The sequence below is a fragment of the Haliaeetus leucocephalus genome, unplaced genomic scaffold (assembly GCF_000737465.1).
Source record: "Haliaeetus leucocephalus isolate CR32 unplaced genomic scaffold, Haliaeetus_leucocephalus-4.0 Scaffold1000, whole genome shotgun sequence".
In the NCBI taxonomy this organism is placed as follows: Eukaryota; Metazoa; Chordata; class Aves; order Accipitriformes; family Accipitridae; genus Haliaeetus; species Haliaeetus leucocephalus.
The window spans coordinates 3578573-3604695 of NW_010973436.1; the positions used below are offsets into that span (position 1 = coordinate 3578573).

The 26123-nt window shown below is 59.0% G+C and overlaps 1 protein-coding gene across 5 annotated transcripts in view; it reads left to right on the forward strand.

Annotated features, from left to right (window-relative positions):
* FOXP4 (forkhead box P4) overlaps positions 1 to 26123 on the forward strand; it is a 38496-nt gene that overhangs the window by 3736 nt on the left and 8637 nt on the right. For 3 of the 5 annotated variants that reach the window (XM_010584706.1, XM_010584709.1, XM_010584707.1), the window contains exons 2-8: positions 5440 to 5529; positions 14020 to 14142; positions 16155 to 16241; positions 22084 to 22231; positions 22779 to 22983; positions 23269 to 23373; positions 25919 to 26006. In XM_010584706.1, the coding sequence (XP_010583008.1) occupies positions 5440 to 5529; positions 14020 to 14142; positions 16155 to 16241; positions 22084 to 22231; positions 22779 to 22983; positions 23269 to 23373; positions 25919 to 26006 (846 nt within the window). Of the gene's footprint in view, positions 1 to 5439; positions 5530 to 14019; positions 14143 to 16154; positions 16242 to 18424; positions 18428 to 22083; positions 22232 to 22778; positions 22984 to 23268; positions 23374 to 25918; positions 26007 to 26123 lie in introns of all 5 variants that reach the window. The other 2 variants (XM_010584708.1, XM_010584710.1) reach the window with 2 other exon arrangements.

The following is a 26123-nucleotide window of genomic DNA, read 5'->3' on the forward strand; positions in this document are numbered from 1 at the left end:
TTTTTTTCATGGGGTGGGATTGTCAGGAGCTTGTTCCTTGTGTTCTTCATTAGTGGAAATGGGTTTAACCCCTCGCCTGCGAGGATTGAAGAGTCAAGAGTAGAGGAATAAAGTCCAGAAGCATTAGCATGTGCAGCGAAAGGGAGAACAGCTGGGGCAGAGAGAGAGGCACAGAGCCGGTTGTAAAAAGGACGTTGGGGTTTTTTTTTTTCCTCCTGTGAAGAATTGTGTCATTTTTGTTAATTTTGATCTCTTGGAGCCATTTGGTTCTGGTTAAGCAAGACCAGGGCTGGGCTGGGTGGAAGTGCTTCTCAATATGGCATCATTTACCGTTAATATCCATCTAAAAATATCCGCGTGTGTGTTGTTTTAATAGCTCTAATTCTGGAATGTGACGATGTCATTTTTATGAGGTTAGTGTAAAAAAAATTTTTTTTTAACATTTTTTCATCCCTTCCCAACCTCCTTCTACCCTCCAAAAGGAACGGAGGGAAAAGGGAAGATACAGACTCTCTTTATAGATCCTCTTTCTGCCTCCCTCCTGGCAAAATTCTTGGTTTAATATCATTTTTAGGGTGACTTTTCACTCATTGGAGGTTAAAACCCCATGCAAAGCTTTGATCCCATCCAGGTGGAAAATCCCTCGGCTATTTTTGGGCAGCGGTTCCCATCACGGGCTGGGTGAACCCGCTCCCCCCTGCGCGGCAGGCAGCCGGCGCGCTGCTTTTGGCTCCGGCAACTGGAGCGTCCGGGCACCGCTGAGCATAATTAAAAAGTACACCCTCGTAAAATGAAATACCTGGTAGAATAAGGTAGTTTTAAAAATACCCTGGGCAAGATTTTCCGTTTGATTTTTTGGGAGGCTGGGGCTTGTGCTTTTAGAGAGACCCGTGGATGTCTCCATCGTCAGCAAACTTTTTTTGAACCTCTTGACCTATTTCTTCCTAATTTGACCAGGCCGCGGGAGGCCTCGGAGAGGCTCCGCTTGGGCAGATTTTGAGGAAAAAAAGGCAGCCAGGCAGGGGTGAGGGGTTGAAGTGCAAGTCAGCCACCCTAAATGGGGTGGGAGCTGCTGTCTCCTCTCCCCGGGCTCCTCCATCGCTGGGGCCAGACGGGACCTGGTGTTCCCCGTGGGAGAAAGGGAAGTTGGTGGCGTTTGCTGTGGGAAGGCAGGCAAAAAGCTGGCCCTCCTGCCGTCCTGGGATGCCTCCATCACATACAGGGCTGGAGGTGTGGAGTCCCACTGGCCGGAGCACAAGCCTTTGGGGGAAGAATTAAGGATAATTACGTTGAGTGGAAGCCGGGGTGACGGGCTGCTTCCCCGCTGGAGGATGAGATGCTTGTATCTGAAGTGGGGGAAGGATCCAGTCTCGTTTTCCCCAGGAGGGATTCGGTGTCTCCGGGGAGAGGCGAGCATCCCCCTGGGCTGGGTACCCCGAGAGCCCCCTTCCATGGCAGGGAAACCTCTGGTGCCGCGGGAGCAGCTCGGAGCTGGCCCTGGCAGGGGGTGTGCTGCCTGGGCAGAGCCTTCACCGTGCCTGGGATTAATCCCAGGCTTGGTTTATATATTGAGCCCCTCCCTGTCCCAGCACACACCTTCCAGCATCTCATCTCTCCCTGCAAAACCCTGGTGTGCTAGGTGCCCCCATGCAGTCTGGGGTAGTTGTGGGCCACCCCCAGCAAAGTCCGGGTCACCATCCTCTTCCTCAGCCCTGAAACGTGTTGCTGCTGCTGCTCTTGGGGAGGGCAAAGCCAAACTGCATCAGCTCTTGATGTAAGTGTCTGAGACATTACAAACTTTTTTATGGGATAATTTGCTGATCAAAGGGAGCCATCCAGGAGCATGATGAATTTGACACAACCCATTCGTTCCTAATTACGAGTAACATGCTAATGACTCTTGAATAACACTATGCAGCAGGATACATTTTTTTTTTTTAAATCTTTTTTTTTTTCCCGGTTCACAGAGCCAGAAGGTGAAAGCCCATCCGTTCCTATGGGGAGACTTTTTTCCTTCTGCTTTCACATCTCCTCAGCCCTAAGGAGCGGTTGTGGGTGACACCTTCATCCCTACAGAAAGGCTTTATCTCCCCCAGCACCTGGGCTGCTCCTCCTGCCCTATGGGGTGGGGGTAACAAAAGCAGATAACGCGGGGCTCTGCATCCCGAAATTCAATTCTTGGGACTCCGCCTGCCTTGGGCAGCCGTGCAACAGGTTTGCAGACTCTGGGCGCTGCCAGCCAGAGCATCCTTCGTTTGCAGGCTGAGCTGAATTTAGGCTTAAGTGGAAATCGCTGCTGGGTGGTGGGGAGGGAGGGAGGGGGCAGCTCCGGGGCGCTGGCGGGGAGGCCCCTGTGTGCAATTGTAAGGCCATGTCATTTTTTTTCCTGTAAATCTTGTAATTTCGTGCTTCAGAGCACAACAAAGTGAGAGAGCCAGCAGGGAGTGAATTAAATTCCCCCCTGAGAGGCGGCGCGGGGTGGGCGGCCAGCGGCGGGCTGAGCCAGCCGGGCGCTGGGGACTCGGTGGCACCCGCGGGCCAGCCAGTTTTTGGGTTTAGAAAGAGAGATTGCGGGAGAAATCCTGCCTAGCGCTTTGCCTGGGTGCTGGCATTATGTCTCTTCAGTTTTTTCCCCTCTTTGCTGTATTTTCCGTACCTGCTGCACTGATTTTTGTTGGGCTGGGGCAGGGACCTGCCTCACCGGATCACTTCTGTGAGATGGTCCTTACAAACACCGGAGGAATCTCACGTGGTGCAGATGGAGAAACCAAATCCATGCAAACCTCTGTCAAACGGACACGTGGAAAAATAGATGAAGCTTGGGCAGCTGGTGTGCACACGCGGGATGCAGCCAGTGGTCCGGCACCCATCCTCGGGTGGGTGCCTTGGACCTGCTGGCTCTGCTGCACGCTGGTGCTGAGCAGCCGTCGATTGAATTCCTCCACCCTTGGCTTTTAACTGGAATTACTGTTTTCATTTCAAAAAGTAATTAAAATATCAGACCTTGAGCTGTCATAACTGTCACATGGTTTTTGTGTTCACATTACCGATGCACATCTATTACTGTTAATAACAGGGAAATAACATGCCCGCAGAGGAGCGTGCCTTGTGCTGGGGCTGCATCGGCTCTGGGACTTGGACCACGGGTTCATACCATCAGTGATTCCCAGCAGCAAATTGCCATGTTTGTCCTCATGGATTTTATTTTTTAATCGTTTGGATAAATTGAGTTTGCAAGTCAGTGGTCATGCAGTTTTTCGGCAGCCCCAGCAGCCGGCCAAGGATGCTCGGGAAGAGGCGGTGGGCTTGGGGCAGCTCTGGGTGCAACCGCGCTGGGCACACCGGGCTCTGTCCGCTCCTGGGGGCACCCAGGGGTGCAGCCCTGGCAATTCGTCGTGGGAGGGTGACGTTAGGATCCCAGAGGCTTTTGAAACTCCTGGGCTTTTGACTTTTTTGGGGCACGTGCATGGTGGCAAACACAGACGGGCAGGGCAGAGGGTGTCCTGTGCTGCGTCTGGGGCACAGCTTGTTGGGTTTGGGTCCCTTGCTGGAAAATGCTATTTTTGTGAATAAAATAGGCAAGGCTGTGTCTGCTAAACCCTCTGCACACAGCCTCTGGCTTCGGCAGCAACTTTAAAATCACCTCTCGTTTTGCAAATGCACTTCTAACGCCTGTCCATGTGCGAGGAGCGGGTCGGAAGGCTTTTATTCACAGAAAAAACAGTGGTGGCAGAGCTCGGACATCCTTTGCTCTAAATCTGTCCCCTATGCTCTTCCTGAGCAACCCCTGTGGAGAGGAGCACGAAATGGGACCTTTTGATTAAAACGCAGGTAATGAGTCTTCACGGATGCTCCATTGAGCAACTGTTTAAGGGTGCTGTGGGTGCTCCTTGGTTCACAGAGGTTAAATAAATAGCGAGTGGACCGGAGCGATGTATTAAGGTGCATCCACGCTGTGGGCGATGCCTCTCCGGTTTGCAAGCGGATTTGGCACGGAGGGATGGAGAGGCAGCGCACGGGCTGGGGGCTTTCTTCTTTATAGCTGGAAATGCAGAGAATTAACAAGCGGCCCTTTCTCGGGGCACGCGGCTGCCTCCTGGAAGCCGGGGCAGTGATTTACAGCCGGGGTGATGACAGCCGGGGGAACCCGTGTGCTGCTGGCGGCACCGCCGAGCCGGGCTCTGACCCCACGCCGGGCCCTAATGCAAACCTGTCCTGCAGGCAGGGCTACAATGACTTGGTTGTTGAGAAATGTACCCCCCCCAAAAAAAAATTCTTTAAAAGCAAAAATAAGGAGTGTACAAGGAAGCGGGTCTTGGAGCAGCAGCCGGGTACCGCAGGGTTGTTTTCGTTAGGGCTTTATTCCCTCTTCTGGCTCCCAGCTCCTGAATGAAGCTCCTTTTCTCGGCTCGCACACACACCGGCGCTCGCCCTCGGCCACGCTCGCCGGTGACCGGCCGGCTCTTCTGCCAGCTCGCACTTGCTCCTCTGTCCTTCTTGTCTCTTTGCAGGATTTTCCTTAATTTCACCCGCTTTCTTCAGCTGCCGACACTGCTGTGCAGGGCTCGCTCACAGTTGCTTGTGCCTGCATGTGTTTCCACAAGTGGTTTTTATCAATTTATTTTGGTTTCTCCCTTTTTTGCCTGTTGTGTCACTTCCCAGCCAGCCACCTTCATCCCTGCAAACAAGTTAAGGAAACTCATAACTCTTTCTAGGCAAACACCCATAAAAGTAAGCAGGTTTCATCCTGGTCACTTGGGTGAGTTGCTAAACTCCTGCATCACCATAAACTCTGTGCGGATGCATTCGTGGGTTATTAATTTAGGGTGTAATCCTGCTCTTGGCCTGACTGAATCTGGGACTTTTTGGTGCTCCAGTGTGACAATCAGATGTAAAATTAAATATACACGGTAGCTTTAGACACAAGGGATGTCAGCTGCAGCAGAAATGTAGTGGTGGCTCCATGCAAGGGTGGAATAAATCAGCCGGGAGCCGGCCCCTCCGCCGGACCTTCGGTCGGGTGCTGGTTGTGCCTGGCCAGGAGCCGCCTGTGCCGAGGCTGGGGATAACCCGTGTGAAAACCTGCCAGAGGCATGAAGATGCTGGACCTGGTGACTTGCCGAAGATGGGGCAGGGGTTTTTGGAAGAGGATAGGGTTGCCCCCAGGTCCTCATGGTCCTCCGTGGCTCCAGGGGGGTTGGAGAGCGGTGGTCTGTAATGGGATGTACTGGTCATACTGGTGTGGCAGGAGGGAGCGTGGGGGAGCGCTGCCCTCCTCGTGTGTCCCTCGCGCCCCACGGATCGAATCCGTGGAGAACCAGTCCGGCCGGCCCCGCGTCCGGGCGCTGCTCTGGGGAGCTGGAGGGGGAGCGTGCCCGGAGGAGGGAGGAGGAAGAGGGCACCCTTCCTCCTGCCCACCCTGCTGTGTCTCTTTTGCAGGCTCTCCAGGTGGCACGCCAGTTCCTGCTGCAGCAGGCCACGGGGCTGAGCTCCCCCAGCAGCAATGAGGGCAAGCAGCCGGCGGTGCAGGTGAGCCCCGAGGACGTGTGTGTGTGTCCCCCATCACCCCCTTTTCGGGAAGGGCTCGGCTGCAAACTGATGCTGTGGGAAAATGCATGTGCAAACACACGTCGCCTCCGTCCTTGGGGTGGCTGAAGCACACCAGGAGCCCCCCAGAGAGTTAAATACCCTGGAAACCTCCAGAAATTTGTTGGGTTTTTTTTTTTTTTTGGGGGGGGGGGGGGGGGGGTCCCTTTGGTGGTGGACATGGGGGGAAAGGGCGATGCGAGGCAAAGGATGGCTCCAGGTGGGGCAAGGACCAGGGACAGAAGGCCATCGTGTGCCACCGTACCTTGGGACAGCATTTCGGATAGGGAAGTGCCGAGTTTTCCACCCCGAGCACCCCAGGATTGATGCCGGGTGCTGTGAGCTGGGAGCAAGGACTGGATAAGGGACAGTCCTTTGGGGCTGGAGCCAGGGCAGGTCCTCCAGCGCGGAACAGGCGCTGGGGTGGGACGAAAGCCCAGCTTGGGTGGGGTTTTTGTGGCGCTGGCAGGAAAATGGGGCTTTGGGTGAGCGCAGCACCCTTGGGTGGCATCCTGCTCCCAGAGGGGAGGGGGGGACCTCCCCTTAGCACCCCTGCTGCCCTCCTCCCCCAAAGGAAAGGGGCAGAAGAGGGATGTGAACCTGGAGAGAGGGGGAGGCAGAAAGAAGCAAAGCCCAAGCGATGGAAAGTGACAATTTAAATAGCTGTGCAGAGGGGCTCTCCCTTCAGGCTAATTAAATTTATCAGAGAACAGCAGGTTACCTTATTGGAGCCACGTGGGTTTAATTAACAAAGGAAAGTAATTAGCACAAGCGCTCTCAGAGCTGGAGGTCCTGCCTATGCCAGGCTGAGCCAGCACGGCAGCGTGGCAAGAGCCGGGGCTGGGACGGGCAATCGCCGGCTCCTCTCCCGGCTTGGCGAGTCCCACGGCCGGGGCACGGCTGAACCTTGGCTGACAGCAAGTGCCATCCCGGTGCTGCCAGTACCGGGGTGGGCTTGTGGGGGCCGGGGAAGCCCGGAGCCCCCCGGCTGCCCCACCAGGTTGGGAAGTAGCAGCCGGGTAGGAGCAGCGGGAATTAGTCAGGGCTTCTGCGGCACAAACAGGCGGCTTTTTCCAGTGGCGCTTGCAGGAAGGAAATGCAGTCACTGCATGGAAAATGTCTGCGAAGGACAAAGGCAGCGAGGGTGAAGTCAGATTCCGGTAACCGGCACCTCGCTCCCCTCTGTGGGTGCTTGTCCCTGGCCATGCTTCTCCTGCCTGCACTTCTCCTGCCTGCACTTCTGCCTGCACTTCTTCTCCTGCCTATCCCTCGCTGCTCCCTCCGCCGCTTGCCCCGGCCGCGATGCACGCGCGCTTCGCTCGCTCTCCGCTCGCTTAAACATCCCATTCCCCCCTTCTCTGCCGTTTTCTCTCGCCTCCCCTCCCTGCCCATCTGGCCGGTGGCTTTGCCGGAGTGAACTGGATCTGCCTTCCTCTCCCCTCCTCCCTTTTTGTGTTGCAAAAGGACTTGTGAAAGTTGTAGACGTGAGTCAGAAATAGCTCATAACTCAGCAGCGACCGGCCTCTTCCTCCCCCCCCCACCGGCCCCACCAGCCCTGCCGGCAGCTGGAGCGGGATCTGACCAAGGGGAGATAGAGGATTAAGCAGGCTCCTTTGAAAGGAAGTTTATCTAACGGCAGAGTGGTGTGGATGAGACTGGCCAGGACGGCTGGAGGAGGAGGAGAAAGGCTGCAGCAGCCCCTGGCTAGGGAGGACGGGGGGAGCACGGCAGGACCGGGGGTTCATTGCAGCCTTTGGGAACCGGGGTGCCCTCGGTGTGCCGGGCCGGACCCCCGCGGGCTTTGCCGGTGGATGTGCAGCTGCGCTGCTAGCCCCCATGGTTGGGGACTGGATTCCCATATTGCTTGAGTTATTTTGCTCGGGGTGGGGGGAGAAGCTTTTTCAGTGGTCTCCCCACAGCTCCCGGCCCCCAGTCCCAGGCGAAGCAAGCAGGAGGGTCCCAGCGTCGGCAGAGCGAGCAGGGGCCCCCGCGCCCAGCACCCAACACCCAGGAGCGCTGCAAATTCCCCGTGCTCGCCGACACCGTGCACTTGCGTTTGCAGCGAGCAGCTCCCTGCCACCTTGCTGATGGGGACGGGACGTTTACGGGGCGCCAAGCCAGCGGGAATATTAACGACAGTCGGCAATGGCGTGCTCTTAAAAACAAACAAGGAGCTGCTGGGCTCAGTAGGGATCTTGGGGTTGGTTTTTTTTGGAGTATGAACCCTCTCTCCCCCCAGATGCCTGGAGGTGTGCGCGGAGAGCCTCACAGCTGGCACTCAAATTACAGCTACGTCCAAAAAAAAAAACCACCCAAAAAACCCCACCCTGAAACATTTTTAAATGGTTTTATTTCTTCGCAACTTTAAAACTATTAGAAACTTGGCAGATGCCGACTAAGTGTTGCATTTGAGGACTCGTGCTGCAGATGGTCTGCAGGGCTCTCCTCCCCGGCGCGAGGCTGGTCGGGAGCGGTGGATCCCCCCCGGGGTGGATCCTCCCCCATGGGGAGATGCTGCCGGTATTCGGTAAAGTCCAAGGTATGAGGTGCTGGAGCGTGTTTAGAAAGGCAGCACCGTGTATTTTTGGTGCTGGGGCATTTCTGTCTTGGAGGCACTGCTGAATCACGGGGTGCCCTCTTTGGGGGGCCGGGGGTCTCCCCAGCCTCTGGCGGGAGCAACTTGCGGAGTTTAAAAAGCTTCTGAAATAGGAGAGGGGCTGAAGGACGCTGAGGGAAGGGGAGAGGAGTTTGGAGCAAACTGCGGGAAATTGCTTTTCTTTTGTCTGCTGTGGCGGGGAGGGCAGCGGAGCGGAAAAGTGTATTTTGTTGATTTGAAACTTGAGTGAAATGGGTAATGAAGACAGATCAATACCAGCCCTTCTGCGTTCCCTCTCCAGGAAAAAATACAGCAGCCCGTCCGTCTTGGCTTGTGTGGCGCTAGATTTTTCCATTTGAACTTGCAGCACCGCCGTCCATCCCCGCTGCCCCCCGCCATTCCCCCTCCTCCTTCCCAGAGCCCCCAGCTCTGCCAGCCCGGAGCCGCCGCCATCCCGCTCCGCCGTCCCCACCGCCACCACAGCACCGACGGCATTTTGGATTAACGGGGTAGCAAAGGAGTTGCTTCAATCCCCGCCGATTTCATTGGCGTGGTGAGCCGTGCCAGCGCCCCGTGCCCGTGGAGGAGACGTGATCCCCCGGGGATCCTGCCCGGGTGATGCTGAGGGGCAGCAGCTCACCCCAAAAACCACGGCAGGGCCGTACCGAGGAGGGGGCTGCAGGCAGCAAGCTCGCCAGCCCACCGCCGCCAAGCATCCCCCAACCAGCTCCCTTTCAACTTTTAGTGACTCGCAGCCCAATTATGCGCGATTAGTGCCTCCCTGGCGGGGCGCGCCGTTGCTAACGAGGACGCACGTTGGGTCGAACACGCAGGGGATTGATTCCTCCTTTTCTTTGCGTGCAGCTGAACATCAGAGGCCGGTTGTCCTCCACGCAGCTACGGTGGTGCCTGCTCGCCCCGCGCTGCTGCCCTCCTCCTGCCACCCCCACCCAAGGCAATTAATCCTTTGGTGCTAAGGCTCTTCAAAGTATTCGTAAAATAACCTCACAGCCTCAAAACCCAGCCTGGCACGTGGAGCTGGAGCTCCCTTGCAGATCTGGGTTTGGTTTCTGCTCTGACCCTGGATAGGTTTTGGTCTGTTGTCCCTGTCCCATCTTGGTAAGGTCCAGACACGGCGTGGTGTGAGCGGAGGAGGGTGTGGAGGTTGGGCATGGTGTTTGGGTGGCCCTGTAGCACCCATCAAGACATATATAACCGTAGCTGGAGTTACAGTGGTGTGAGTGGCATCACTGCCTGGCCCCGGGTGTTTGAAGTTCTTGCAGATGGTCTGAGCCGGCTGAATCTCGGAGTTCGCCCGGGGATGCTGAGCGCAGGAGGGGACACGTGGATTTGCCTGTGTGCACTTTGGCTGGACTCAAAGCGAAAGGTTTGCTCTTGTCCAGCTGCAGCAGCGAGAAGCGGGTGCTCTGGGGGGGGGGATTTGCTCATCCCATGCCCCTAAAAACAGCAGACCCAAAGCTGCTGGTTGTTTTCCCCCTTATGTTCCCGGCTCCTGGCCTCCCTCACCAACCTCCTTGGTTTGTTTCTCTTGGTTTTGGATTTGAAAAGGGTGTTTAAAAAAAAAAAAAAAGAAAAACAGCGCAAACATGTTTGCTGTTGTTTCTAATTGGGAGTTAAAACTCGAGATTAGATCAGAGACAATGATGTGCAGCGCCTTGGGCTCTGCGGGAAGCATCGAACACCCCAGGTAGCTGGCGTGCACCCACCACAGGGAGAGGTTTGCTCATCCCGGCGGCCCCAGAGCCCCCCCCGGTCAGCAGGGACGGGGTGGGGGACGAGGTCTGGGCTGCGCCTGCCCTGGCACGGGAGCTCAGACATGTGGTTTTAGGTGTGAACCCGGAGATGCTCCTTCCCGTAGCAGCGGTGACCTGCTGCCCCTGGCTCCCCGGGGACGTGGCGGCTCCTGCGGCAACCTCCCGGCATGGGTGACGGCGCGGCTGGGAGGTGAAGGTCGGTGCAGGGATGCTTTGAGGCTGAGCAAACCGCGGGCTTGCTCGCACGCCCCGGGCTGATGGGGGCTGTCCCGGTTCCCATGCTGTGCCAAGCCAGCTGTCTTGGGGGTCAGGAGGGCGGCCGTCCCTCTGATGGCAGCCCCGCAGCGCTGAGAGCCAAGACCGGCCGTCGGGCCGTGGCTTTCCCCGCTCTGCCTCGTGGCTGGGAGTTGCAATTCGCTTCCCGTAAAAAAAAAAAAAAAAAAAAAAAAAAAAAAAATCTAAGAAAAATTTAAATAAAAGCATTGCTCCCCCATCCTGCTGAGTTACGCCCGTCCAAATCCTGTTTCGCTCAGCCGGCTTTGGCAGAGTCGTTCTGCGCTTACGCCGAGCGCCGAGTTTCCCCTGTAATACCCGTCTCGTTTTCCACCCGCTGCCTGATGATCCGCGTCCGCCCCATCCTCTGGCACGGAGGGATTACAACCGGGACCGCCTGGAAAATCACCCCCTCGAGATCCCGCTCGCCGGTCGGAGCCGCAGCGCCGGGGCTTTCTGGGAGGCAGCCGGAGCTGTTAGTAAGCAGTTTTGCGGAGTGGCAGCCAGCCAAGGAGTGAGTCAAACCCTTCCTGACTTGGTGTCTGGCAGATGCCAGCTCGTGACGCGTCGGCTGGGGACCAGCCGCTGCCGCGGGGGCTGGCTGCTGGGACCCGCTTCCCTAGGGATTTGCCGGGTGCGGGGACGGTCCCCGGCCGCTCTGGGCACCCGGGAAGGGACTTTGCCGCCGGGTGGACGGGATGGAGAGGAGGCAGCTGGGTGCAGCTAACCCCTCGTACCCGGCCTGTGCCGCTCTGCTCGGCGCCCTTTGGCTCTCCCTTGTGCTGTTGACCGCCGTGACCGCCTGGATCCGAGCTTTTGAGGTGACCGTCGCCCAAAGCCCCCGTTCCGTGCTATCGCGGGGACGCCAGGCCGGCCTCGTCCCCCGCCGCGGGGAAGCTTGTGCGATGGCCGAGTGCCGTGGCTGCCGGTGAAGGGGCTGAACCCCGCTCCTCGGTGTCCCGGGGGGGCCGCGCTGTGCCGTCCCGTCCCCCTCCCCTTTAGCGGATCAGCTGCGGGCGAGTGCCACCGCGGGGCTCTCGGTTGGGCCAGGGGTGGACGTTTTCATCCCCGTCTCGTTTTGCTGAGGCAGCAGCTGTCATCATCCCTGACAGAGGCAGCTGGGGCTGTCGCCGGAGCCCCCGGGGCCGAGAACCGCAGCACCGCGGTTTGCTGCCCCGTGCCGGGGTCGAGTCAGCCGCCGGCAGCAGCGCCGCAGCCTGCCCGGCACCGGCGCGCGTGATGAACGGCCGCGGCAGGAGCAAAACTTACTGTAAACGGGAATTTCCCCTTTTCCTAAAGAAAGCTCCTGCCCTCCCTGGAAACCTTAGCCAGGAGGGGGATGCTTTCCACGCCAGGGTGGTGGAAATTCTTTGTGCGGCTTTGGCATCTGCCGGGGTTCGGGGAGGCGGCGAAGCCTGGATGCCCCTCGCAAGAACCGGCACCGGTTCGCCCCGTTCACACCTCGCCCCCTCGCGAAGCTGCCACCGTTTCCCCGTGTCAGCTCCACATCCAAGCACGGAAGAAAAAAACATTTAATGCAGACAAAGGTTGTATGAAAATATAATTCTGCTTTTGTTAGCAGCCATCAAACTCTAAAAAGCGTCGCTTTTGTTTTCTTGTAACATTGTGAAAACCTCGTGTCGGATCGAGAGCTGGGGCCCTCTCGACTAATCGCCTCTCCTTTGTGTTTTTAGATTATAGGGGCAATTAGTGTTGTCAAAACCTCTGGCAATTCTCTTTGCTCTTGACAGGGTGTCAGTCCGCTGGGCGAGAAATGGAAGGTGTTATAACTCTCCGGTAATTAGGATGCCTCCGATTTGAAAATGCCAGCAAACGTGTACGAGAGGCCGCACGGCGGTGGTGGGGGCGGGGAGGCCGCCCGGATGGGGGATGCGGTGAGCAATTAATTAGGGGCTCTCATTCCGAGCACGTTGCCAGCTGATGAATTGGCAAAGGGAAATTAGCAGGATGCTTAGCTCCCAGCAAGCGGGCGCGCGCCCCTCTCGCTCTCATCTTGCCATCCCCGTGAGCTTCCCTCCTTCCCAGATGTTTGCCGAGAGCTCTGCACAGCTGTCTGGGAGCACCTGACCGCCGAAACAGCAGCTCTTCACCGGTGCTGGTGCCGTGGGGGGAGCTTGGCGTTGTCCTGGCTCTCCGGCAGGCGCCGGAGCCCTCGCAGGGCTTTGCGGCTCTTTGCTGGGGGCACTCGTGCAGCCTCTCCGCTGCCAGCCGAGCCGGTGCGGTTGAAGGCACCCCAGCAGCAGCCCTTGGGTGTGAACACGCAGCAATTAATCAATAACTCTTGACACGAAGGCAGCTGTGGGCAGGGGGGGGGGATCGCCGGCGACAAATGAAACTCCCGCTTGCGACGCCTCCCTCCAGCAAAATGCCTGAGTAAACAGATAAGCCTTTGCAATCTCCCTTGAAGGTCGGCACGCTGCAGCCCGGCCGGATGCCCACCGCAGACGGGAGGGACTGCACGGGGCTGCCCCTGGGGTCCCGGTCCTGCTCCGTGTCCCACCGGGGTGGCCGGAGCGGGGAGGCAGCCCCCAGGGTGGGCAGCAGGTCCAGACTGGGGAGTCTGGGCATTGCTGGAGGTCCTGGGGCGGAGGGGCTGGCAGGTAGCGGGCTTTCGGTGGGACTTTGCCGCGTGCTCTGAAGCCAGTTGCTTTGTTTCGCTGTCCCTTGGTCTCTCAGGTCCCGAGACCCTGGAGTGAGGGGGTCAAAAATCGTCTAATTTGGATCAAAATTGGGTCCTTGGCTTGTATCGGGAGCCTGGCTCAGGCTCTGCCGCATCCCACGTGCCAAGGAGTCGCCTCCTCCTGGGGTCCCCTCAAAGAGCCTGAGGCTGCCAGGCAGCCTGACCCGCTCCCCTGCTCCAGACCAGCAGCGGTCGTCTGCTTTCCTAGGAAAAGGGAACATCCAGGAAGGGTTATTAAGTTACAACAGAGCCATAACCCTGTCCAGAGCCTCGGGAAGGGCTTTGGGCTGGTGGGATCAGCGGAGGGCTGCGACAAGGCAGCTCTTGATGGCCGTAGTTGGGAAGGCAGCGTTGCTCCACCTGGGCAGGACCGACGGGTCTGGGATCCATCACCGACACCTTCCCCGGCTCTTTGCCGCGGGGGTGTAGACCCGTGTTACGATAACCAAAGGCAGGGGTTGGCAGGTTTTCTTAGCCCTCCCTCCACTTGGCATGGTAATTACGTGAGTTACTGGTGTCAACTGGAGGTAAAGCTTTGATGTGTCTATGGAAAACCTGGTAACCTCTTCCTCCGTGCTCTGCTTTGCAAAGTTATTTGGGTGATCGGTATCTTCCCCACTTCCCTTGGTGTTTCCCTCCTCCCTGCACCCTCCGTGACCCGGAGGGAAGGAGCGGTGCCCGGCACCTTTCCCGTGCTCGCAGCAGAGGAGGGAGCTGTGGTTTGGAGCTGGCTGCCCCTGTGCCACTGGCTCCTCTCAGTGCCTAATTCCCCCAGTTAAGTTGCATTTAAAGACGACCCCGTGGGCAGAGAGCATCCTGCCCTCGGGGTGGGGGGAGCTCACGGTTTAGGAAGCTTCACCCCTGTGCCGGGGCATCTCCCTGCCATCGCCACGTCCCCAGCGGTGGTCTCGGCACGCCAGGCCAGACTGGTGGCCGAGGGCTTCACCCGAAGGTGACGCAGGGGTGGGGGGCACGGAGGTTGCTCCAGGAGAGCCTGGGAGGTGGGAGACACTCGCAGGCTGTTGGCATTTGGGGAAGGTTTTCCAAGGTTGGAATTGGGAGTGGTGACATGTCCTTCCTTTCCACAGGTCCCGGTGTCCGTGGCCATGATGTCCCCGCAGATGATCACGCCGCAGCAAATGCAGCAGATCCTCTCGCCGCCCCAGCTCCAGGCCCTCCTGCAGCAGCAGCAGGCGATAATGCTGCAACAGGTAACCCTGGTCCTGGGCTGGCTGTGCATCGGCTGGATCGGGCCAAGCGATTTCTCACTGGTGTCCGTGAATGCTGGAGCTTGTTAGGGGCAGGCAGATGAGTCCTTTCCTCCTCAGGCTCCTGCGTTCCCCCCATATTTCCTTAGGGATTCTGAGTACGTCCAGCGCCAAGGGCTGGAAAGAGCTGCAGGTGCTAACAGTGCTGGCAAAGCTGGATGCTGCTGCCCTGAGTCAGGGTCTCAAAGCCCAGAAAGCTCCCACATGAGGGCTGGTTTGGGGCTGCCCGGCTCTTGAGAAGAGCTGGAGTCCGGCTGGATGCTCTTGGCTCAGCAGAGCCCAAGCAGAGCCCCCGTGGCCGCTGCCTGGGCTTTAGGGCAGGCGCCCGGGTCCAGCTCGAGGCCTGAGCGTGTGGGTTTGCTTCTCACGGCCCTGCTCAGCTTTTCTGGAGTGCTCTGTCAAATGTAAAACCAATGGGGAGGGAAAGAAGAAGGAGAAGAAAAAAAAAAAACCAAACCTCAACTCCGAAACAAAACAGGTCTGCTTGGGTAAACACCTCCCGCCGGCGGGAGGGAGAGAAGGAGAAATCCCACAAGCATCCTCCACACCCTTCCTCCTGCCTCCAGTACCTGTTTACTCCAAACAGGCTGATAAGGATTCAAGGTTGGCCCCAGGGAAAGAACAAAGGGTAAACACTACCCTGGGTGGGTCCTTCTCCAAGCCTCTTTGGAGCCGGATAAAGAAACACGTTTGACTGCAAATTAAACAACCCAGGCCGGAATAGCTCGCATTCTCCACCAGAAGAAAACCAAACATCACACCTCTCACCCCTGACCCAATGTTCCTGCAGCCGCGCTCGACCATGTTGCAGAGACCTGGCTTTGATTGGCTTTCGGGTAAACACCCAGGCTTTCCAAACCTGTTCGCCGACAGAAAAAGCAAAGTTGCTGCTGTCAGCGCTGTCAGCCCCGAGCTGATAAAGGCTTCCCGGCATCCAAAGGGGCATTCCTGAGCCGCCGCCGTCGCCCCTGCACGGGGGTACAGGCCGGGTGGGAGGGGGCCGCCGGGTCTCGCTGACCTCCCCGTGCCTCTGGCCCCCCTGCACGCAGCAAATCCATCACCAACAGTTTATTTAGGGGCCGGGGCGAGAGCTGGCGTCAACGCTGGCAGGTCCCGATGCTGCCTGCTGCAGACTGGGACCCTCTCTGGTGGCTCATCACGGGGCCAGGGTGTTTTTCTCTCTTTTACTGTCCCAGCAAAACCCTCTGTTTTGACCGGGGTGCTGCGAGGAGCCGGGTTGCCTGCGCTTTCCCGTGGTGCCCGTGAAGGGGGATGCACGTCTGAGCCCCCAGCGCTCACGGGGTCGCACCGGACAGACCGTGGCTGCTGATGGCCCCTTCCCAGCCAAGAGCCCCCCAGCTCTCGCAACACTTGCCGGGGTGTTTTGAGGTCCCTCCACGCCAAAAAAGGGGTTTCTCTGCTGTTGAAACACTGCGTTACGTGCCAGAGCGCCCAGGCCCGCTTCTCTCAAGGGACTCACCCACCTCCTGGTGTTTCATATTCCCCCATCAAACACAAATCCCCCTAGCACAGCTGCAAAATCCCCAGGATGCACAGGAATTAGAGCCGGGGGCTGTGACCCTCCTCCCGGAGGCCAGGCAAGGCGGAGGCTCCCTGAGCAGCCGGTGGCAGAAAGCCAGGGCAACCCGTTGGCATTAAAACGAATGGCAGGCTTGGCATTGGAGGTGTTTGGGGATTTTACTTGCTGCAGGGATCGAGAGCCCTTAGGAGCATGTGGCCAACGTTTTTTCTGCAGCCGTGACTCCTTCGGTGGGTGCTTTTCATCTTAACCTGTAGCCAAAGCCTGCCCTGACGGCATGGTGCCAGGAGCTGGCATGGCTGTGGCAAAGCTCGGTGCTGGGCATGCGGTAGTGCTGGGCAGGGAGATGTGAACAAGGTGTTCCTGCTGCTAATCAGGGCTGCTCTCTCCCCTCCCGTCCCTCCCTCCCTCCCAGTTGCAGGAATATTACAAGAAGCAACAGGAGCAGCTTCACCTGCAGCTATTGACACAGCAGCAAGCCGGAAAGCAGCAACCCAAAGAGGTGAGCTCATGCAGATGGGTTCTGGGCCATCAGATCTGGCAGCAAATAAAAGGGGGACCAGCACAAAACAAGGTGTGCGTGAATCCCAGCACCCAGGGCAGCTGGCTGGGAGCCAGCGAGGATGGGATACAGGGGCATCCTGCTCCCGGGGGGTGCCGGGGCAGCCGGTCCGGGTGCTGGGAGTTCCTCCTCTTCCTCCCTATCTGTGATCTTGCACGTGCACCGAGCTGCATCGTTCTCAGCGCCGCATCCTTGTTGGCGCATCTAGAAACTATGGGCTGGGTGTGGGGAGCGGTGAAGTCAGCGGGTGTGGGCTGGCAGCTCCAGCAGAGCCGCCGGACCCTCCCCGGCAGGAGGGGCAGGTTGCTGCCCCCCCCCCGGCACAGAGCGAGGGCTCCCCAAATCCTCCTTGCGGTGCGGGAGGCAGAGGAGGCTCGGCTCAGCGCTTGCCCAACGTGCTGGCCCTGCCTGGGTCTTGGCACAGCTCGCGTCGGGCAGCCCAGTCCTGACTGAGCTGGCACGGCAGCACCCTGGCAAGTAGGCAGGCAGGGCTGGTCAGGTGGGAACCCAAACCAGGGCTTTTCCTGCCTGGAAAGGCGGTTCTGCAAAACGTAAGGACTGCGTGAAATAGCAGTGATGCCAGCAAAGGGCTTTTCCCATGGGAGACGCTCAAAGCAGAGGATGCCGTGACCAGGTCGGCAGCGGTGGGCCCTTTGCTGGGGAGGTGGTTGCCTGGTGGAGAAGTGTTTTATGCTGGTGTGATTGCATCAATCTTGTATAACTCCCTTTACACAACAGGTTTTGCTGTCCTTTCCCATAGTAATGCGCTCCGAGGCGTTGTGGCTGTATCAGCAATGCTTGGTTTTGGGGATGTGTCGGTTGCACGGAGGCTGGGGATCGACCCTGACCAGCAGCGGGCAGGCAGCACCGCTCCCTTCCTTTTTCTTCTATATTTTTGCTCCTCTCTCTTCCCAGATCAGTGCACGGGGTACCGGGGGGGGGGGAGGTATTTTGCACTGCAGGTGCTGATATATGTGTGGCATCACTGCCCTCTCTATCGGGCATCCTTCCTTGGGCTCCCAGTGCAGAGGGATGTGGAGCTGAGCTGCTCAGTCCCTGACCCCAGCCAAGTATCAGTAGCAAACAGGGAAACGGGGTGTGGGGGCTGTTCATTGCAATCACCCCTCCTAAAATCCAACCCCCTGATTTACACTCATCAATTCTCAGCACTTCAAAATTCAGCTTTCCTTTGAGGAGGAAAGCATTTAAACCCAGACTGCGCATTGGGGTGGCTGCAGCAGGGACTCGACAGCAAAGCACATGCCGGTGCTGGGGAAATAGAGCAGCTCGAGCAGCTCAGGGTCGGGCCGGCACCCACTCGAGCCTTCAATAGACTTTGACCCGGGCTTTCATTGCGGGATGTTGGCATATTTACGCAGCGTGTGCGGGGTCAGGCTTTATCGGAGCCATCTCCAGGAGCTGGAGTAGCTGCTCATGCTCCAGGAACAGGGGAGGCATAAATCTGAGCTTCCTCAAGGACTTTCCTCTTGGCCGTGGCGATGTTATATTGCAGCAACGAACGGGGATATAATTAAGCTCTAACAAAAGGCTTGCTTAGCAGGCTCCTGGTTTAAAAAGCGCATGTTAACTTTTAATTAAATGGTACAGAGGAGACGAGAAATTTATCCGCTAAGAAAGTCTGAGTGGCCGGCAGGGGGGAAGGGGCATTAGATGCTGCTAAAGGGATGCATGTCCAGCTCCTGGCAGCATCACCACCCCGTGGCCGGGAAAAACAGCGAGGGTGTCCCTGCGAGTAGATGTCGTGGTGTTTCCCCTCCCCAAAACCCCCAGCCAGGCTTTGTGGAGTCGGCTTCACCCCATGAATTTGGGCAGCTGCTATTAATAAAGCCTGCGTTCGGCAGCAGCGTTTGCCTGCTGGGAACGGTGATGCCGTTGCTTCCCCCGACGGCGCGGGGAATAGCTGGCGTGTCTGGGATGCCGCTGCAGAGCCGCTCTTGGCCAGCGTCGGTTCCTTCATGGAAATCCACGGTGGTATTTAATTACGGCCCCACTGCAAGGTTTGTAAACCGAGCGCCTTCTGCTTTCCCTCTGCTTGATTTCAAGGACTCGCCTTGGTGTAATTGTAAGTCGGCGGCTCGCCTGTGAGCACGGAGGGGGATCAGCAGGTGGGAATGGCTTTGTGCCGCGCCGGGGAAGGTGCCGGGAGCAGGTAGCAGCATCTCATGGAGCAGCGGCTCAGATCTCACCAGGAGGAGCGGCGCAGCTGGAGATCCCCCAGCGGGTGCGGGGAAGGGGAGAGCAGGAAAAGAGGGACCGCGGAGGATGGAAACGTGTCGGAAGCGCCTGTCGGCAGCATCCTGTCCCAGAGGATGTGGGGGGTGTCCGTGGTCTGCGAGGAGCCACGAGGAAGGGGCCGAGCGAGGCAGCTGGTCCAGGATGGGGCTGAGCTGCAGCACATCCCAGCCCAGAGCATTTTCCTGCATTAGGGTGTCAGGGTGAACCCCCGGCAGCATCCCCGGGCGCAGGCGAAGCGAGGAGCTGCGGCGCAGGGCTGGGACGGCTCCAGGCAGCCCCTCGTCCTCGTGGCAAGAGGCAGCAAAGCCGGTGTCTGCAGTCCCGCTCTTTCTCCAGCCGCTTTGCCTCTCCAAGCCCAGCGGCGTCCGGGTGCAGAGACCCCAATATCCCCTGGGGGCGAGACCAGTGGGTCTCCGTGTGCCCCCAAAGCTGCCGGGGCGGGGGGTGTTTGTCCCTCTCCTGAGTCTGGCAGGGCAGGGGAGGGGGGTGGCAAGGGGGAGCTGCCGGCTGCCTAACCTCAGTGTCAGCTTAATGAACTGCTCCTGTCAGTCCCGCGTGTCACGCCGAAACTCCTCCTGATGTGCTCATAAATCAAAGTGACGGCGGCTCTTACCCCGCTAGCTGCACCCAGTCATCTGCGTCTAATGTACGCTGAGCGCAGGCGAAGCTCCGGACCCCGAGCCCCCGCGCTGGGATGGGAGGTGGGATTGGGATGGGGGGGTGTGGGGGCCAAATGCAGGATCCGGCCTTAACACAGAGCAAGCTCCTCCGGTGGGTGCTGGGAGGTCCCCTCTGGGAGGGACTCAGCCAGCATTTGCCCAGCTGGGGCTTGCCAGAGGGAGAGGAGATGAGCAAAGCTCATGGGGAAATGGCCGGGGAGTGAGGTTTTTGATAAGGCTGGGGCTGAAAGTCAGGCTCTCGCTGCCCCATCTTCTCCAGGGCAAACTCTTGACTCGGAGCCCCCGGGCTGGTGGGTGCTGTTGGGTGGGTCTGCACGTGGGTGCACCTCTTCACCCGTCGCGCTCAGTGGTTTTGAGCCCGGGCAGTTTGTTGGCTCTGCGGGGCAGCGGTTGCTCTCTAGGGACTGGCAAATTGGCTTCCCCAGAGAGAAGCGGTCCTTGTTTTGGCTTAGCCCAGGCGTTTGTGCATCCGCCGGGCACCAGGGCTCATATTCCTGAGGCTGGTCCCCGTGTTCGTGGTCCAGTGAAGCTGGAAGGATGCACATGTGGATTTGGAGCACGTGAAGGTGCAGGTTCAACGTGGACAACATCGTCCCTGCCAGAACCACACATGGGTCAGGGCTACCCGGTCCCCCGGGGGCTCAGCGGGGTCTGATTCTGCCAGCCACAGCTCCGGTGAGGCCAGGTTGGAAGATCCCAGCCGGGATATGAGGCGCCGGCGACGTGCCCCGGGGATCCTCATGACTTCATCCGCTCCCAATTTCCTCCTGCTCCGCAGCCTGGAAGTGCCGTGAATGAGGCTGTGTTTGCGCGGAGCCCAGGCTTGCCCCGGGCCCCCCGGGGAGGGTGGCAGCGGAGCCGGGAAGAGGAGGAGAAGCCCATCCCATCCCATCCCATCCCAGCTGCCGTTTCTAACCAAGGCAAGGACATGAGTGTCCATCCCACGGGGTGGCAGAGCTTTCCCTCGCAGGGGATGGGGACGCCGTGGGGGACAGCGCTGCCTTTGTTAAGACCCTCGGGCACACAGCCTGGTCCTGCTTTTTTTTTCCTCCATTGTCCTACGGGCCGTGGTCTCGTCCAGTCCCATGGCCTGAAGCCCTCCTGGCTCAGCACCTTGCTTGGGAGCAAGGGTGAGCGCAGGGATTTCTCTTCACTGAGCGGAAATTTCTTTGATTTGTGCCTTTATCTTCAAGCGCCAGAGGTGCAGGACTGAGGCAAAGCCAAAGAGAATCTGGACTTGTCTCTGAGGAGACAATTCTACTGTGGCCAAGAGGTGGACAGGACAGGACAGGGAGGAGTCCGCACATCCCTCTGAGACTGATGAAACCAGATTTAAACTCTCTCTGTGCCCTAGACAGGACTCACAGTCATGCCTTACATTGCAGACTGCAGGGATTTTGCAGGGCAGTGCCTGGAGCTCATCCTCGCCTTCCGTTTCACAAAGCCACAGCATCGACAGCATCTGCAGGGGACCACCTGTATCCCGCGAGGCCCGGGGTGCTGCTTCGGGTACAGCAACACGTGCTGATTCCAAACTAAGCCGTGTACTGGATTTGCCACGGAGATTCTCTTTGCTGTTCCTTGTTGAGCAGAGAGCGAGATGCAGCCTCAGGGATGTTGGAGAGAGCGAGGTGGGGCTGTGCCAGGTCCATGGGAGCCCTGGTGCACCGGGGCTTGAATCCCCACCATGCTCAGACCCAGCCAGAAGATACGAAAAAAGCTTTTGCACTCATCAGCAAGAACACGGACGTGAAAATACTTCTTTTTCGGCCGAGCAATGGGGCTGCAAAGTGCCCCCGCTGACGAGTGCAGCAAGATCAGGGGGGAAGCGCCTTAGCACGGGCTTGACCGATGTGCTCCGCCGAGGCGGGGGCTCGCTCTGCCGAGAGGGACCCCAGCACTTTTCTTGCTTAGGATAACGGAGCTGCCGTGGAAAGGCTGGGCTGCTGCTGGGGCCGGTCAGCGCGGCACAGCCAGCTTGCGCTGCCTGCCAGCCCGGCTCCTCGCAACCTGCAAATAACGTCTGCGCAAACAGAGGGGTTCAAGGGGTTACGGAGACGCCTGCCCCGCTAATGAGGCCAGGCAGGCCTGGGGCAGCTCCCCTCTCGTGGCCGGCTCAGATTAGCAGCTGCCTGTCCCCATCCCTAATTGAATTCTCTCCCCTTCAGTTAATTCTCATGGATTTCTTGGTGCCTCCCCAGGGACCTGTCCTGCCTAACTAGTTTAGGGCCAGCCGTGCCGGTCAGAGCGCGGCCGGCTCCTGGGGATGGGTGGGAGGGTCGCCTACCTGGGGGATGCTCGTGGCTGGGGTGGGGGCACCGGTACTGGCGCTGGGCACCTGTAGACGAGAAGGGGCTCGTAATGGTCATTTTTTGGCAAATAGGGACCGTTTCCCTGCTTAAAGGAGGATGCTGTGCGTCCAGGATGCCTTTTGGGTGCTGGGAGCCCCCTTTCCTTCGGCGATGCTCGGTGCCTGCGGGAGCTCGCCCTGCGGCTGAGCCTCCCCGCGTGGGACCCCACGGCTCGGGTTTGCAGGTTTGCCCGCGTTGCAGGCAGAGCTGGGTCTCTGCTCTGAGCAAGCCCCCGGCTCTGCTCGCTCCCTCTCTTTTCAGTGCTTTATTTTTCCCTTCCCCTTTCCTTTTCTTCCCCTCCTCTTCCGATAGATCAAAGCCTCCGTCCGGCTCAGCCGCAAGCTGAGCAGGCCCAGCAGCAGGACGGAGGCACGCACGGCCACGGTCCCGCCGCCGCGGGCATCCCTCGCCGCCGAGCCCCTGCCTCCCTTGCGAGGCTTCTGCTGCGAGGCTGGAAATAACGTGCTTTGATTTCTCCCTTTTGTCTCCCGGCAGCCGTTAGGGAACAAGCAGCTGGCCTTCCAGCAGCAGCTCCTGCAGATGCAGCAGCTCCAGCAGCAGCACCTGTTAAACCTGCAGCGCCAGGGGCTGGTGAGCCTCCCGCCGGGACAGGGCACCGTGCCCCTGCAGACCCTGCCCCAAGGTAAGGACCCCTGCCTGGGGCGGGGAGAGTGCTGGGGGACCCTGCGGCTGCACCTTCGCCCTGCTCCGGGCGAGGGAAGGCTGCGGGGAGGGGGCTGGGGCATTGCTTTTCCTAATGCATCCATCTAAAGTTTGGGGCCGGATTGCATTAACAGCCGGAGCAGCCTGGGGGAGTCTGAGCTGGGTTGTGTTGCAGGATTGAGCCCCCGGCTTCCTCCTGCAGGAGGATGCCGGGGTGCTGGGGTCTCCTTTCCTCCGGGGACAGCTCTGCGGGGTTCCCGGGTGCTGCGGGTGGCTTGTTTTGGGCTTCCCGATGGGGTCAGGCAGCCTCTTCTCCCCGGCTGCCGGCACAGAGGGCTGTGCCCAGCTTTGGGTGATGATTTCCCAACGCACGGTCCGTGCCGGGCTGCCTGAGCTTCAGGGAGCCAAGCTGCACCAGCCGGGCAGGGAGGGAGCCCGTGGGGTCCCGAACCAGCCTGGTGCATGGGTGCCAGTGGGTGCTGCTCCTTCTCGCCGCTGACGGCGGGCACTTTCTCCCTGCGCCGTAGCTGTGTGTCCCTCGGACCTCCAGCAGCTCTGGAAGGAGGTCACGGCTACCCAGCCCGTCGAGGACAGCATTAAGCAAGAAGGTCTCGACCTCACCACCAACACCTCCAACTCTACCTCGTTTTCGGCCGCCAAGGTCTCGCCTCCCATTTCCCATCACCCTCTGCCCAATGGACAGAGCACCATGCACACGCCGAGAAGGGACAGGTAGAGCCGGGTCGGGCTCTGGCACTTTGTGTTTTTACCCCCGGAGAGGTGGAAGGGGCCAGGATCTGTCGCCCGCAGGGCTGGCAACAGGGTTGGGAGGGTTGGGGGGTTTCTGCCCACCACATAAATAAGTCCTGTCGCTGTTTCGCTGTGCCCGTGTTCCCACAGAGGACAGGGGGCCATTGCTGTGGGGTCTCCCGTGGGTCCCCGAGGGCTGGCCCTGTACATGGGAACACCGGAGCATCACAGCTGTCCCATCTGACGGTCCCTTTTCCTCTTCTTCAGCTCTTCCCACGAAGAGACCCCCGGCTCCCACCCGCTCTACGGCCACGGAGAGTGCAAGTGGCCCGGCTGCGAAACCCTCTGTGAGGACTTGGGACAGTTTGTCAAGTAAGTGCTCCCCTTTTTGGGGGAGGTTTTCCCAGAGAAGGGAAGAGCCCGTGGTCTCAGGCTGGGACAGCATGGGGCTGGCGGAGGGGGAGACCCTGGAAATAGGTCCAGACACCCCAAAGTCTGTCTGCCCAGAGCCAGGGGGGCCCGATGCAAAAGAAAAAAACACACCAGGGATTACTGCTAAAGAAGAAGAGACCCAATGCAGCGGGCAGGAGTGGGCAGGCGCAGGCAGCAGGCGAGGGGAGTTTGCAGCTCCCCTCCTGGGGGGCGAGAGGAGAGGAGGAAGCAGATGGCGGCGCGGCAGCCCGCTGACACCGCTTGTGGGCTCCGGCGCTGACTGATTAACTCTGCTGTCGAAGAGCCCTCTGCTAGCGTCAGGGTCAAACAAATTGTTTTCACGCTTCGTCAGAGGTTTACTTAATTAGTTCATTTGCAATTAGATCTCTTTGTAGCCGGGATTTTTAGCAAAGACATCAGAAGGAACTGACGGGTTTGCTTGCTCCTTCCCCCCCGCCTCTCCGGCTGTCTGCTCGGCGCAGCAGCCGAGATGCACCGGCGCTTGCTTCGCTCTCCATCAGCGAGATTTTGGGTTTTTACAAACTGATCCCGTCCGCCGCCACGCACTTGGGGCTGGCTCCAGTGGGAGCATCCCGCAGACCGCGCTGGCCTCCTCGTTCCCAGGGAAGGAGCTGGGCAGAGGCCTTGCACAGGAGGATGAGGAGGTGCGAAGGCAGCCTGAGAAGGCTGGGGCAGCATTGCCTGGTGGCCACTGAGTGAATGAGTCAGGCTCCTGCATCCTCCTTCCTCTGCCTGTGACTTGGGGTGAACCTAGATAAGACATCTCCTCCCACCCCTCCAGGCTTGTGTTCATGGCATGGGGCAGATAAGCAAGCTCTGGTTTGGAAGCTGGAGCTGGGGTTGACAGGGGACAGCCGGGGCTGGGTCACGGTGCTGGGAGAGCCTTGCTGCGCTGGCCGGGGCTGTAGGGTCCCTGCGCCCCGCGTCGCATCTGCCTGACCCCCCCCAAGCACACGTAGTGTTGCAGGAGCAAGCTTCCCGAGGGGCAGCCTCCCCAACAGCACTAGTGAAGTGTTTCTGTCCCCTCTCCGCCAATGTGAGCGAGTGTCGGGGTGTGGGACAGACAGATGGAAAACTTCCAGCTCCCAAAGGCTGACCCCAGCTGTAGCATGGACTTTGTTTTGGGTCCAGGCACCAGCTTCAAGCCTCCTCTGAGCATCACCTCCATGGAGTAGCTCAGAAAGCCTCAGCTTTAGGGTGGAAAGGGGCAGTGCATCTTTTGAGCAGTGGTTTATAAAAGCCTGTGAGGGTCAGTGGGAGACCTCTTCATTCCCGCTCAGCACAGCCTAGGCTCTCGACAGCTTTTTCCCTGGAGAAACAGCTGTGCCCTCAGTCTGCCATGAGGGGAGAGGAGCAGGCAGCTTGGTCCAGCTGAAGCCCTGCAGAGCGGGGCTGAGACACCAGTGGGGTTTGCTCACATACAGGCTTGGCAGCTGGTCCCAGTTACCTAACTTGTTTTTACAAGTTGGGGCTGGAAGTCTCTTGCAAACAGCTGGGTGAGATTCCGCCGTCTTCTGCATCCGGACTGAGGGTAGATACTCCTGAGGCACCTTCTCCTGGGATGTCTCAGCAGAAGTATCTCAGTCTCGGTCCTGGAGAGCATTGGCCCACGGCCCTGGGGCACCTGTGTGTTTTCCAGCATCAGGTGCCACCTTTTGGGGTGTTTCGGGGGTGGCCGTGGTACAGTTTGCCCTGCATCCCCCCTCCGACCTGTCCCACTCCTCTGGTGAGGACCCCCCCCAGGTTTGCACCCACCCCAGCAAAGACATGGCCTGGCCACGTGGCGTCTTCGGGGCTGGATGCGTCCCCAGGCTGCCGCTTTGCTGGGTCCAGGGGCGAGGACCCCCACAAGGTGATGCCGGGATGTCCGTGTCTCTGCAGCAAGTGATGTCCCCATCACTGGCTGCTTGCCTCTGCTGGGAGCCCTTCCCCTCCCCGAGAAGGAGGGAGGGCAGCAAGGACCAAAGGTCCTTGTGCTTTGTAAACATAAAGTGCCTTATAAACATAAGGCACGAAAGCAGTAGGATGAGGAGCATCCTGGAAATGTCACCTTCCGCCTCGGGGATTTCCTTAGAGGGCGTAACTAAACCTCCATAATGCCGCCTTTGTGCTGGAAACCTGCTCCTCAGGTCCTCCTGGACACCTCCTGCCAGCAGCTTTCTCAAGGACTTTCCATCAACCAGTGACTGCTCCTGAACACCGCAGGAGCCATGGGCAGGGCTGGTTGTCCACGGCTGCCCTCCAGCCCAGGGTCGGGGAGGAGGCACAGCTCAGTTTGCTTGCCCTCCTTCATGCCTCAGTTTCCCTTCTGCTCATCACGCTTTGGGCAGCAGTGCCCGGGGCATCCCCAGGCTTTGCTGCGGTACAGGGGGTTTCAGGTTGGGGCTGATTCCAGGTGTGGCCCCAGCAGAGGGGCCACATTTTGGGCAAGTCCGGGCATAAACCCCGGTGTTCTCCTCCCCAGACACCTCAATACAGAACATGCACTTGATGACCGAAGCACGGCCCAGTGTCGAGTCCAGATGCAAGTGGTACAGCAGCTGGAAATACAGGTGGGTGCTGCCTCAGCCTCAAAGGACATAGGTTTAAAAAGCCGTCTCCTTTCCATCTCTGCGTGCTGTGTCTTGGCTGCTCTCTGCAGGAGGGGATTAGCAAGGTCGGGGACCGTA